General features: G+C 31.5%; 4 protein-coding genes across 4 annotated transcripts; 2 read left to right on the forward strand and 2 right to left on the reverse strand.

Moving 5' to 3' along the window:
* Positions 1 to 415: 415 nt before the first annotated feature.
* On the reverse strand, positions 416 to 1,169 carry YPT31 (Rab family GTPase YPT31; the record flags this gene model as incomplete). Its single annotated transcript, XM_011279221.1, has 2 exons — positions 416 to 1,023; positions 1,121 to 1,169. 2 exons carry the CDS (start codon positions 1,167 to 1,169, stop codon positions 416 to 418), a joined length of 657 nt encoding a protein of 218 aa, XP_011277523.1.
* A 969-nt stretch (positions 1,170 to 2,138) lies between these two features.
* SPT16 (chromatin-remodeling protein SPT16) lies at positions 2,139 to 5,171 on the forward strand (the record flags this gene model as incomplete). The annotated part of the gene is made up of 1 exon (XM_011279222.1): positions 2,139 to 5,171. The coding sequence occupies one exon, from the start codon at positions 2,139 to 2,141 to the stop codon at positions 5,169 to 5,171; it is 3,033 nt and encodes a 1,010-aa protein (XP_011277524.1).
* A 4,217-nt stretch (positions 5,172 to 9,388) lies between these two features.
* On the forward strand, positions 9,389 to 11,266 carry BN7_192 (putative MFS-type transporter; the record flags this gene model as incomplete). Its single annotated transcript, XM_011279223.1, has 1 exon — positions 9,389 to 11,266. The coding sequence occupies one exon, from the start codon at positions 9,389 to 9,391 to the stop codon at positions 11,264 to 11,266; it is 1,878 nt and encodes a 625-aa protein (XP_011277525.1).
* A 361-nt stretch (positions 11,267 to 11,627) lies between these two features.
* Positions 11,628 to 13,424, reverse strand: BN7_193 (uncharacterized protein; the record flags this gene model as incomplete). The annotated part of the gene is made up of 1 exon (XM_011279224.1): positions 11,628 to 13,424. The coding sequence occupies one exon, from the start codon at positions 13,422 to 13,424 to the stop codon at positions 11,628 to 11,630; it is 1,797 nt and encodes a 598-aa protein (XP_011277526.1).
* Between the last annotated feature and the right edge of the window lie 244 nt (positions 13,425 to 13,668).

Below are 13,668 nucleotides of genomic sequence, written 5' to 3' on the forward strand. Positions count from 1 at the left end.
TCAACGTTGTCTATGCTATGATAAAAGTTATGATTATTATAATTAAGAGATTTATGTAACCTTGAAGGTATTTCTTAATTATGACATTAAAATTTTAGATTTTATATTTTATTTCGCTTTGTATTGATACGTTTTGTTTTTAAAATTTTATTGTGTTCTTTTAACTGTAGATCGACGTATATATTAAACAGGTAACGAAATTAACAAGAGAACTAAAAATGAATTGTATTGATGAACTAATATAGAAAAATAAGAGACCCCAACATAATAATAAAAAAAAAAGATGAAATAATATTCAAAAACAAATTATTCAATGTAAAATATAACAAGATTGTATGTATGTCCAGTATTTGAGATTTAAATCATTCTCATTTTTCAATATATCGATAAAAAAAATTAAATCATAACATCCTTCTTAACAACAATTACTTTTATTTTTACTTTGTTCATTACCTGGAGTTGGAGTTAAAGATATAGTTGGACCACCTGAAGGTTTTGGACCAGAATAATCAGTCATATCAAATTGATGTTTTGAAACCATATCATGAATAGATTTTAATAATTGTTGGAAAGATAAATCAACATTTTCAGCATTTAAAGCTGAAGCTTCAGTAAATAATAATTGATTTTCCACAGAAAATTGTTTAGCTTCATCAGTTGGAACAGCTCTTAAATGATCTAAATCAGATTTATTACCAACTAATTCAATAACTATATTTTCATCAGCATTTTCTTTTAATTCTTTTAACCATTTACTAACATTTTCATAAGATTCAGATTTTGAAATATCATAAACTAATAAAGCACCGACAGCACCTCTATAATAAGCACTTGTAATAGCTCTATAACGTTCTTGACCTGCAGTATCCCAAATTTGTGCTTTAACTCTTTTACCATCAATTTCTACTGTTCTTGTTGCAAATTCAACACCAATTGTTGATCTTGATTCTAAATTGAATTCATTACGAGTGAATCTGGATAAAAGATTTGATTTACCAACACCTGAATCACCAATTAAGACAACTTTTTGTAATGTTAGTAATACAATTCATGGTGTATATATACATCTGACACTAAAAATATCTAGCATCAAATAATAATGAAAAACAAAAATACTCACTTTTGAATAAATATTCGTAATCATAAGTGTAATCGTCGTTTTCAGCCATTTTGTTATATGGATTTATATGTGTTTAAATGTGAATATATTGTTGTATTGTGATAATCAAGAAAATTAACAACTGTCTAAAACGTCAAAGATTTTTGATAATGAGAAATTTGAAAACTGTGATAATTAAAAAAAAGGTACTCTGGTGATTATTTCTTTGTTTCCTTTGAGTAATAAGAATGGAGTTCTACTTCTTCAAAGTTCCTTTGTGATCTTTGATTGTATGGTATTTGATTGTGTGTTTGAAAGGACATTTTTGATGTTTTGTGTTGTTTTTGTTTTTTGCTGGAAATCAGAATTTGTGAAGTCGTGTGCCGACCGGGAATCCGTGTGGTTATTATATAATTTGAGGTTTCTCATTAATTTATGGGGGTATTGTGTGGTTTTAGAGTGTTTATATTGGTGAAATGGTGATTAAGTTGGTTATTAGCTTCAATTTCCATGTTTTCGTGTTTAAATTGAGTCATTATATATGTATCTGAATACTACAATGCACAATATATCAACTAGAATCACCAAATCACCACCAATTGAAACAGGGAAAACGCGACAAATACTACTAATATCAATGATTTCTATTGCACTATACATCACCACCCATTTCTATACCATCATCCCTCTCAAAACAACAGTCTAAACTAATAACCCATCCAATTCAGGGTAAATCACTGCTAATATTCAATTTTTTCGCGACTTTTAAAATAAACGCGTATGAATTTTAAAAAAACTTGATTGAATGCGCATCTTTTTGTGGTACAATTAAAGGCGAAAAAACCATCTCATCAAGTGGGTTTAGATTCTAGTTGTACTGGTTGTATCTGGATATTCAAATTATCTTAAATATAATCTGAGTGATACTTCTGGCTTTTTCGCTATCGTGTTGTCTGTGTCTGTTTTTTATCAGGTTTATTTTGCCATATATCATTATAATTAAAACGTCTAGAATTTACTTCTAAAAGACACTTGAAAAATGTCTACCCCTACAATTGATTCAATTACTTTCAAAAAAAGAGTTGCTATTTTACAGAAAAGACTTAGTGATGGTGCTTTCAATGGTGCTAAAACTTTATTAATCGTCACTGGTGCATCTGATGAAGAAAATCCATATAAAAAGACTACATCTTTACATAATTGGTTGCTAGGTTATGAATTTCCTGCTACAATCATTTATTTCACAACTGATAAAGTTGTATTCATCACTTCTGCTGGGAAATTGAAATATTTAAACCCTTTGAAATCAAATTCTGTTGATATTTGGACTCGTACTAAAGATACTGAACATAATTCTAAAATTTTTGATGATTTCCTTGTTGAATTGAAAAAATCTTCTAAAATTGGTATGATTACTAAAGATAGTTTTAGAGGTAAATTTATTGATGAATGGAATCTTCATTGGAATAAAATTAAATCAGATTTAGAAATTGTTGATATTGCATCTGGTATTTCTGGTACTTTAGAAATTAAAGACGATGAAGAATTAAGAAAAATTAGAATTGCTGCTAAATTGAGTGATAAATTATTACAAGATTATGAAGATGAATTAACTGAAGTTTTAGATAAAGATGAAAAAACAACTAATGTTGCTCAAAGTGATAAAATTGAAACAAGATTAGATAACAATAAGTTATTGAATACAATTACAAAACAAGTTGGTGCTGATCCAAATGCTGATAATTTAGATTGGTGTTATACTCCAATCGTTCAAAGTGGTGGTAAATTTGAATTGAAACCAAGTGCTCAATCTAATGAAGAAAGATTCCATGGATTTGTTATCATTGTTTCATTAGGTTTTAGATATCAATCATATTGTTCAAATTTAAGTCGTACATTTATGGTTGATCCTCCAAAAGAAGTTGAAGATAATTATTCATTTTTATTAAAAATTCAAGATAAAGTTTTAGAAAATTTAAAACCTGGTTCAACAGGTTCTCAAGTTTATAATAAAACTTTAGATTTTATTAAATCTGAAAGACCTGATTTAGAAAAACATTTTTTGAAAAATGTTGGTTGGGCTATTGGTTTAGAATTTAGAGATTCCTCATTTTTATTAAATGCTAAAAATGAACGTGTTATCCATGATAAATCAACTTTCAATATTACTTTAGGTTTCCAAGATCTAGTTAATTCAAAAGCTTCTGATCCAAAAAGTAAAAATTATGCTCTTCAAATATCTCAAACTGTTAAAATTCAACACAATGAAGCTAAAATCTTGACTGATTATAGTACAGATATTTCAAAAGTTTCATTCCATTTCCAAGAAGAAGAAGATGATATTAAAAAAGAAGTTAATGAATTAGGTGATGCTCCAAGACCAAAAAGAGAAGCTTCAGCTCCAACTGCTAATTCTAAAATTTTAAAATCAAAATTACGTACTGAAACTAAAAATCATGATGAAAATGAAGAACAACGTCAAAAACAAATTCAAAAAGAATTAATGGAAAAAAGACAAAGAGAAGGTTTACAAAGATTTAGTGATACAAATGCTTCTGACATTAATGAACGTAAAGCTACTTTTAGAAGATACGAATCTTATGTGAGAGAATCACAAATTCCATCATTTGTCAAAGATTTAAAAATTCATGTTGATCATAGAACAAATACAATCATTATTCCAATCTCTGGTAGACCAGTTCCATTCCATATCAATGCTTTCAAAAATGGTTCTAAAACTGAAGAAGGTGATTATACCTATTTGAGATTAAATTTTAATTCACCAGGTGCTGGTGGTAATACAACCAAAAAGGATGAAATTCCATATGAAGATGATCCAAAGAAGGAATTTTTACGTTCTTTAACTCTGAAATCAAAAGATGGTGAACATATGAGTAAAGTTTATAAAGAAATTACTGATTTGAAAAAAGAAAGTGTTAAAAGAGAAACTGAAAAGAAAGCTATGGCGGATGTTGTTGCTCAAGCAAAATTAATTGAAGCTAAACCAGGTAGATTAAGAAGATTAGATAATGTTTTCGCAAGACCTTCACCAGATACAAAAAGAGTTGGTGGCTCTTTATCAATTCATGAAAATGGTTTAAGATATCAATCACCATTGAAAATGGATTCAAGAATCGATGTTTTATTTAGTAATGTTAAACATTTATTCTTTCAACCTTCCAAAGATGAATTAATTGTTGTTATTCATGTTCATTTGAAAAGTCCTTTGATTATTGGTAAAAAAAAGACATTTGATTTACAATTTTATAGAGAAGCTTCTGATATTTCTATTGATGAAACTGGTGGTAATAGAAGAGGTCAAAGAAGATATGGTGATGAAGATGAATTAGAACAAGAACAAGAAGAAAGAAGAAGAAAAGCTGCTTTAGATAAAGAATTTAGAAAATTTGGTGAATTGATTTCAAATGCTTCTGGTGGTTTATTTGATTTAGATATTCCATTTAGAGAATTAGGGTTTTCAGGTGTTCCTTTCAGATCATCAACTTTCTTAATGCCAACAAGAGATTGTTTAGTTCAATTAATTGATCCACCTTTCTTAGTTGTTACTCTGGAAGAAATTGAAATTGCACATTTGGAAAGAGTTCAATTCGGTTTAAAGAATTTTGATTTAGTTTTTGTTTTCAAAGATTTTAAAAAACCTGTTGTTCATATAAATACAATTCCAATGGAATTATTAGAAGATGTTAAATCTTGGTTAACAGATGTTGATATTCCATATACTGAAAGTACAATCAATTTGAATTGGTTAACAATTATGAAAACATTACAAGCTGATCCAAAACAATTCTTCTTGGATGGTGGTTGGTCTTTCTTGGGTGGTGGTTCTGATGAAGAACAAAGTAGTGAAGAGGAAGAAGAATCAGAATTCGAAGCTAGTGATGAAGATCCAAGTGATGAAGATGTTCAAAGTGAAGATGACTATAGTGAAGGTGGTGGTAGTGATGGAAGTGGTAGTGGAAGTGACTTTGATGAATCTGAAGAAGAAGGTGAAGATTGGGATGAATTGGATAAAAAGGCAGCTAAAGAAGATTCAAGAGGTGGATATGATTAATAGTCAAAAGTTTGAACTTCATATTCTTTGACCAATAATTTTTGAATTTTGATAAGGCTTTTTAACTGAACCTTGTTTTATGTTTTTAATTTTGTCTGTGTTTTTGAGTTTAGTAATGCATGAAAGACATTTGAATATGCTTCATGTATTTCAATTTTTCACGTTCTGTGGATTGGTTTCTCAGTTCCTATTCTTGCCGTATCTATAGGTTCAATGTCAATTAATATTAAGATAGGTTAATGTACAATTATAGTGTTTTATGTTTCTTAATTGATTGGTTAATTTGTATTTCATAATTTATATGTACTCGTATATATAATGCAAAACTATGTGTTTTTGGTGAAACTGCTGAACATGAAACGTTAAAAGAATTAGATCCATTAATGTATGTCTTCACATTTATATATGAGACAAATTTGTTGGTCTTTTAAGCTCAATTCATGTTCGACTTTGACCTAGACACAGGCAAACATCTTGAAGCCAAAGGACTCGAAAATTAACACGTTGAGATCAACCACATGTTGTCTTCAGCTAACGGATAATTACACCACAACTCCAAAAGTACTATGAATCTTGGCTTCTCAATTTATATACTAGTATTCTTGATGGCACATCGGAATAATTTGGTTAAGCTTAATTAATAGTTAATATACTTACATTAATTGATCTACATTTATATAAGCCTATAGTACCGAGCAATGAGCATTGATTCTTGCTGGTCTACTTAATGAATTGATAATCATCAAATTATCATCGCCTTAAAAGACATAATTCAATTCTTTACTTTGATTTTTATATTGATCAATTATGTCAAAGGTGCGTTAACCCGAAGTCGGTGTATAATATAGTAACCTCAAATAGAGGTTTATATAATTGAAGATTAACATCATAAAATGATTTACAATATATTTAACGTATTAATGTCTTCGGTATATGCATATTGTATTAATCATGATTTATAATATTTGACATATAGAAAGCTGTTTTAACGGGCTATTAGTTGGGTGGTATAATCGAATATAATGTATAAACACTTTATATGATTCGCTGTTATAAAGTTTTGGAGTCAGAAGACACATATATATATATATCATCGAATTAGATATAGTATATTTAATATATATATTGGTCTAGTAAGCTCAGCCGGTAATATACTGCAATATGTATATCTCTAGCTTGTATTAATTCTATCAATTCGAGGCCGATAATTCACATTGCACAATTGTTTGTGTTTCAATTAGGGGTTTGTCCCTGTATCTTGGGCTATAACTCTAGATCATTCTATTCGATAGGGTTTGGCTCAGCGTTTCATAGTTTCGAATATGTTGGTTGGCTTAATTATGTAGTCATGAGTAGTATCTCATATTGATTTAAGTAGTACATATATGATATTTGTATCTATAGTAAGAAGAATATATGGTACGTCTAGCTCATCAGGGTTCAATTAACAATTATGATCGATAATATAGTGATTTATATGATATCTATATGCCAACATTAATATTGATACGTACAGCTTGAATATATATGACCATGTAGTACGTCTTCAAGGTTTATTAACATATGGACGTATACATCATTAAAAACGACATATAAGGCAGATTTCTAAGAAGTGTTGTAGTAATAGAGCTTCCTTCTATATCTCAGTCTTGTATATAAGAACTATTCTCCCGAGTTTCTCCCTCGGCTCATATATATATAGGTTGAATTGTAGCTGATTATCATCATGAAAGGCCCTGCAGGCTGGCAAGTCCCAATTTCCAAAGTAACTTCAAAGTCAAATTCGCTATTGCATAACGCATAACTGTGGATCATATAAATTAAAGGTATCTAAAGCATAATCTGGATGATCTTCGAATTACGCAAGGAGTAGTATAGCCAATAACCATCAGGTTATGTAGTTTAATTCTTAGTCTAGCAAATTTTGAGGTTTGTTGAACTTCGAAGTTCGCACATTAATTGAATCTTCTCATGGAAGATAGATAATGCTAGCTGTAAGCTCTAGCTCCTTTATATTTCTTGGCTCATAGGGCTGAATACCATATTCTGCCCACATGTATGGGAGTCATAGGAGATGTTTCAGGTACTGTACTGGGTTGTGAAATAGGCTCTGCTCAACTAGTGTTGTATATATCCATCTAAGATAATATATAGTACAGCTGGTATAAAAGATCTATTATCAATTCGATCTGGCGCTCTCCATGTCCTCCATGAATTCTGTCCTTAAACTTTTTTAATTACACATCGTGCTTCATAGACATCTCTGCAGAAGTTAACACTTTGTGCTTGATATTTACGCTGGGTCAAATAGCCAGTGCACTGTGCAGTCAACTTTGTATTGGATTTCATTTCCGGATTATTCCATTTAGTACAAGTAGCAGTTATACTATAGAACTTATAAGTTTCAGCTTTCGAGTATGATTAAATTTATTCATCTTGTGTCTAATCCGTCCGGTCTCAAATTTCAATAAGATCAACTATATATAGTTGCGCTAACAAACTTCTCACATATGCAATGGCATTCATCGTGTGTATGTAACAAAAGTAAGCTATATCGCCAGTAGATTTAATAATCTAGAATCTAGAGTTTCGAGAAACTTTAGTTGAAGGGTCTATACACCATCTACTATATACTCATAATGTCCCAATCCAGACCTCCAGACCTTCATAATTGAATCGGGGGAGGTAGGATGATGTTCCTGGAGTCTGGACCCTATTCGCCACGTTATGTTTTTCTGACAGGAAGTTTGACATATACTCATGTGTCATGTATGCAGAGTATTCAGGATCGGTGTTAATGCTACTTATCTAAATATGCAATTTACCACTCGTTTGAAATCAGGGTAGTACACCATTACACCCTACTTCAGCTTGAACTTTACTAGTTGGAATATAATGTAGCCAGTAATACAAAGGGTATTCCATAAAATATATTTGAGTCAAGTGCTAGTGCCGCACCGGTGTTGGAAATTGAGGGTTTTCGTTATATGTACACGGTAGAACATGTAATGAGGTCTATTGGATCATCAGCTTGGGTCCTTTAAAATTTATCCATATCATCGCCTAGCTAGCTTGGCATTAATCAAGATAACACGTACACTGAGCAGAGTTAAGCGTAACTCATTCTTTCGTTATCTGATCCTCGTGGTCTAAATATTCTAGCATTAGCAAATTACAATTGTATATTTGTCTAATAGTATGTAGGCTATAATGGAGATATATCGTAGCATTCAGGATGGATTGAATGTGCATATAATAGATTCATAATCAAAGCAGGGACGTTGCTCAGTAATTGTTGACTTCAATTCGATGTCTTGTAGTAGTTTCTGCATTGTTAATCACCTATAATTATGGTTCAGGTTTACACTACGTCGTTTTTGTAATAAATTATATAAGTTATACCATTGGTGGGTCGGCTTATTATAGGCTATGAATTATTTTTACAACCTGTACAGGAGATTGATTGACATATATGTCAAAGTCAAATTACATACGCACCTATATATAGTACCTGCTTCGACGCAAGTTCCACTAGACCTATAATTGCTTAACTAACATCAAATTTATTCTTGAGCATATTACTATTGATATCCTTTTTCTATTGGCTTGACTTAATTAATGCACGAAATGTAGAATTAACAATCTAGGACAAATTTATAATTTAAGATACCACACAGATACTCATGTTTAAACCTAGCAGTGACTCGCAAATATCTATATTCTTGATGGGTTATCTGAGAACCCTAGATATGTCCTAAAACCGAGATGTCGTTTCAAACAAAGGGTAGTAATTAGACAAATATACCAAGTAGACCCGGTATAACGTTATAGAATATGGTAGATTCATTGGTAGAACATCAGAGATTTCAAATTAGGGAAAATCGCTTGGGTTAAGGATTGATGCATCTGTCTGATCTTTGACACCGTTTATCAGATCAAAGATCTCTTGCTCCAAATATTCTAGTTGTCCGTAGATGTACGCTTCTAGAAACGCAGTAACGAACATGAAAAACCCCCGTTCAAACTTCACACACCGTTCAAGTTACACACCACTTTGAAGTTTTAAATGTGTATAAAAGAATGGCATATTCCCACCCCAATTTCTACACTCATTTTGAGGTGCTTCCACATTAGTATACACCCGGTCGGAAAAACTTGCACCTGTCAAACACATAATATTTAATCCGAAACACGGAAAGATACAAAATTTTAATATTATGTCAGTTTCAACCAATAACACATTATTAGAGGAACAAAAAAGAAAAGAAGAAGACTTCAACACTAGTCAAAGAAGTGTACACTCTTTATCCTCAGATGCTGGTACATCTTCGCCTACTTCACAAGATCCTCAACCTTTTCTGAAAGATCAAGAAACCAAAAATAAACATAATAACAATGATGATGGTGAGAAAGATGATAATGAGGATAATAATGATGAAAATCAATTGAAACAAATACCTACACAACAGTCATTAAGTAAAAAACTTGGTGATTCCCATGATAATTTATTAGCTCCTACAGAATTAAAGATTGTGCTGCTGGCCATGTCACTTTCCTTAATGGTTGCTTTTATTGATCAAAATGGTATCGCTATCGTTTTACCTTCTATTGCAGATGAATTAAATGCAAATTTAACAATTTCTTGGGCTGGTACCTCACAATTAATTGCAAATTGTTGTTTCCAATTATTATATGGTCGTCTTGCTGATATCTTTGGTAGAAAATATGTTTTATTGGCCTGTATCATATTGTTAGGATTCTTTGATTTAGCTTGTGGTTTAGCTAAAACTGATGTTCAATTTTTCGTTTTTAGAGGTATTACTGGTATTGCAAATGGTGGTGTTACTTCATTAGCTATGGTCATTATGAGTGATCATGTCACATTAAAAGATCGTGGTAAATATCAAGGTTATTTAACCTCAAGTATTGGTATTGGTAACGCTATTGGACCATTCTTAGCTTCAGGTTTCCAACAACATAGTAACTGGAGAAATTATTACTACACATTATTTTCAATTGTCACCGCTAGTTCAGGTTTAATTTGGTGGTACTTACCAAACTCTCATTCACCAATCAGTATCAAAGAAAAATTATTGAACATTGATTATTTGGGTTTCCTATTCAGCTCAGTTGGTTTGATTTTAGTTTTGATTCCAATCAATGGTGGTGGTTTAACATTCGCATGGGATGAACCAAAAGTTATCATCATGTTTGCTGTTGGTGGATTCTGTTTATTAACATTCCTAGTCATTGAATGGAAAGTTGCTAAATTACCAATGCTTCCATTTAGATTATTCACTTCACCAACTTTATGTATTGTTTTTGTTCAATGTTTCTTATTTGGTCTATGTTATTATCCTTTATTCTACTATTACACATATTATTTTGAAGTTGTTAAGGATCTTTCCCCAATAATCACAGCTTGTTTCTTCTTATGTGTTGTCTTGCCACATGCTTTCATGTCTGCAATGTCTGGTAAAATAGTCACCAAAACTGGTCATTATAATCCAGTTTTATGGGCAGGTTATACACTCTGGACATTAGGTTTTGGTTTGTTATCCGGGGTTGTTAAAGTTAATACGCCATATGTCGGTATTGCATTCATTATGATCTTGAATGGGTTAGGTCAGGGTATGACTTTCCAAAACACTTTAATTGCTGCTTTAGCACATTCAAAACCTCAAGATCGTGCAGTTGTCATTTCAACTAGAAATGTGCTTAGATCATTTGGTGGTTCATTTGGTATGGCATTCAGTTCATTAATTTTCGCAACATCATTTACAAAAGATATCAATTCAAATAAATTCATAAATGAACCAGCTCAATCACATTTAAAATCATATTTGAAAGAACATGTTTACTCAAAAGTTGATTTAAATCAAATAAAGGTCAGTTCAGAACAACATTTATACATCAAAGAGTTATACAATAGTTGTACAAAGAATGTCTTCACATTTTGGGCACCATTAATTGGTACTTGTTTTGTCTTGTCATGGTTCATTAAAGATCGTGGTGTAGCTTCAAAATCTGATCAAGAAAGAGAAAAGAAAATACAAGAAGAAAAAGAAGCTGCTAATCCTCAACAAAAGGTATAATATCAGACTTTTTTTTTATTATAGTTATACAAAGAACGCATATTTAATTTTTCAAAATATAGATATAGTACTCAAATACAAAATCATATCAAAAAAACATTAATATATAAATATATAGATCATATAGTCGGGACTTGGAGTACACTCATTTTTAATATACTTTAGTTTAATCATACTGTTATATAGATAATATAAACCATTTTAGTTGTCATTTCTTTTTGATTCACACCTTTGTATTTACAATGCTACAACATATATGTTAAACTAATCAAAGCATATAATATGAAAAACGAGATTGAGTGTATATTATCCTAATATTATTACATTTTATAATACAATTGGGGTTTCATTCTTTAATATTTCATTGACCATTAGGTTGTCCATAATTAAAATTCGTATAACCGTTCACTTGTGGTGGTAAATTAGATGTTGGACCACTTTGTGTTGGTTTGATCAAAGGTTTACCTTCATGTTGTGGAGGTCGTTGTGGTTGTTGTTGTTGATGCTGTTGTTGTTGAATTGTTATTGAAGTTTGAACTTGTTGTATTTGTGATAATGTCTGTCCACTTTGACCTTGTTGGGATCTTGGTGATAATTGTTGTGTTGTAACTTGATGTGAATGTTGTGGGAGGTGTTGAATTGGCTGGATTTGTTGAACTTGATGAACCATTGGATGTTGAGGAGTAAACATAGAGCTCGATTGTTGATAATAAGGGCCAGTGGTTATTGGAATTCTTTGAATTAATGTAGGTGTTTGATTTGGATCATGAGTTTGATAAGCATAGGTCACACCAGATTGTTGTTGAGAAAGTTGAAGTGGTGGAGCCGGAACCATATGTTGAGGTAAAACTCTTTGATATCGGTGCTGATGTTGTGGCAAAGATGGTGGGTATACATATACAGGCTCATGAAAATGACCAACTGAGGGTAACTTGGTTTGTTGTGGTGCCTGTATGTGTTCTGGTGAAGGTTGTAGATGAGGTGATTGAGATTTTTGTTGACTATGAATTTGAACTGGCGGTTGTAATTGTGAATTTATTGGAGAGATTTGATAAAATTGTACTGGTCTTGGAGTTTGTATAACGGTTTGATACGATTGATGTTGGGCTGGTTGTTGATACAGCATGAATGGACCATCTTGAATCTTAGGTAACTTTTCTGGAGGATTCTTCAAAGTTGAACTTGATGAGTTGAACCTTCTCATTGAATAGTTTGAATCTTCATCTTGATCATCTTCAAGTTCTGCAAACTTTCTTGTAGAACCATTATTATCTCTGTTATTTGAATTATTAACTCTTTTTCTTTGTCTTATTCTTGCTCCATGTTTATAAAGAAAACTTGTCAAGGCCGTTGAAGGAAAAGATCCAGGAAATTTTTTTGGTGTATAAACAGTAAAATTATCTGAAACAAGTTCATTTCTCCAATAAATTTTACCTTGAAAAACTTCAAAAAGATCAAATTTCAAATTGAAAGTACCAATTTTTCTAACTGATAAATCTGAAAATACAAAAGCTATAGCATAATTACTACTTTTGGGTTTCTCACCTGGTAAAGTTTTGTTTAAAAATGAATTTGCAGGAGATGAAGTTCTTAATGATATGGCCATTCCTGAACAAACTTTTATACCAATCAGTAAGTCATCAACGGATTTCTCAGCTTTATTATTGAACAAAACCTTTTCATTTTGACCTTTAACAGTTTGAAGCCTCACAGTAACGAAAAATGTTGAATAATGTGCCCAAGATGGTATCTTACATGATCTCATGTCTTTAATAATCTTCAATTCTTCAATTCTTTCACTTGATCTTGGATCACTAGTATCATGAAGGCGATCTAAAAAATCATCATCTAAGAACGCAGGATCATTCTTGAATTTAAAATCGTCCACTCTTAATTGTAGTACAGGTGGTGGATGAATTGGACGATGTTCTGAAAAGGGAGGGAACACACGGCTTGGTGGCCTTGGTGAAACTTTTGCATGTGAAGGTTGTTGAATCAATTTCAATGAAAACTTGGGGTTCTTGGGTCTTATTATCTGTCTTCTTTTTGCATTGGTGGACCTTATACTTGTCTTTGGACCAATTGAAACTGTTTCTTCAGCTGGTGGACCTGATAAAAGAAAACCAATACTTGATTTTTGGGTTGAGCCTATTGCCATTGTAACACAACGAATTAAGGGATGGCAAAAACCTTGGTAAGTGAGTTGATGGAACCAGAGAAAATGATTGTTTGGAAATGAATTGAGCAGACTCTTGTGGTTTTATCTAATTCTACCTTGATCGGTTTCGTTGACAATAGTTTTAATTTGTGTTTTTATTTTTATGCCTCGCGTTCAACTTTTTTATAAATAAAAACTGAGATCTGAAAGACACACACTCGCTTTTTTGCGCACCGGTTGGAGC

Source organism: Wickerhamomyces ciferrii, contig 00002 (assembly GCF_000313485.1).
Source record: "Wickerhamomyces ciferrii WGS project CAIF00000000 data, strain NRRL Y-1031 F-60-10, contig 00002, whole genome shotgun sequence".
In the NCBI taxonomy this organism is placed as follows: Eukaryota; Fungi; Ascomycota; class Saccharomycetes; order Phaffomycetales; family Wickerhamomycetaceae; genus Hansenula; species Hansenula ciferrii.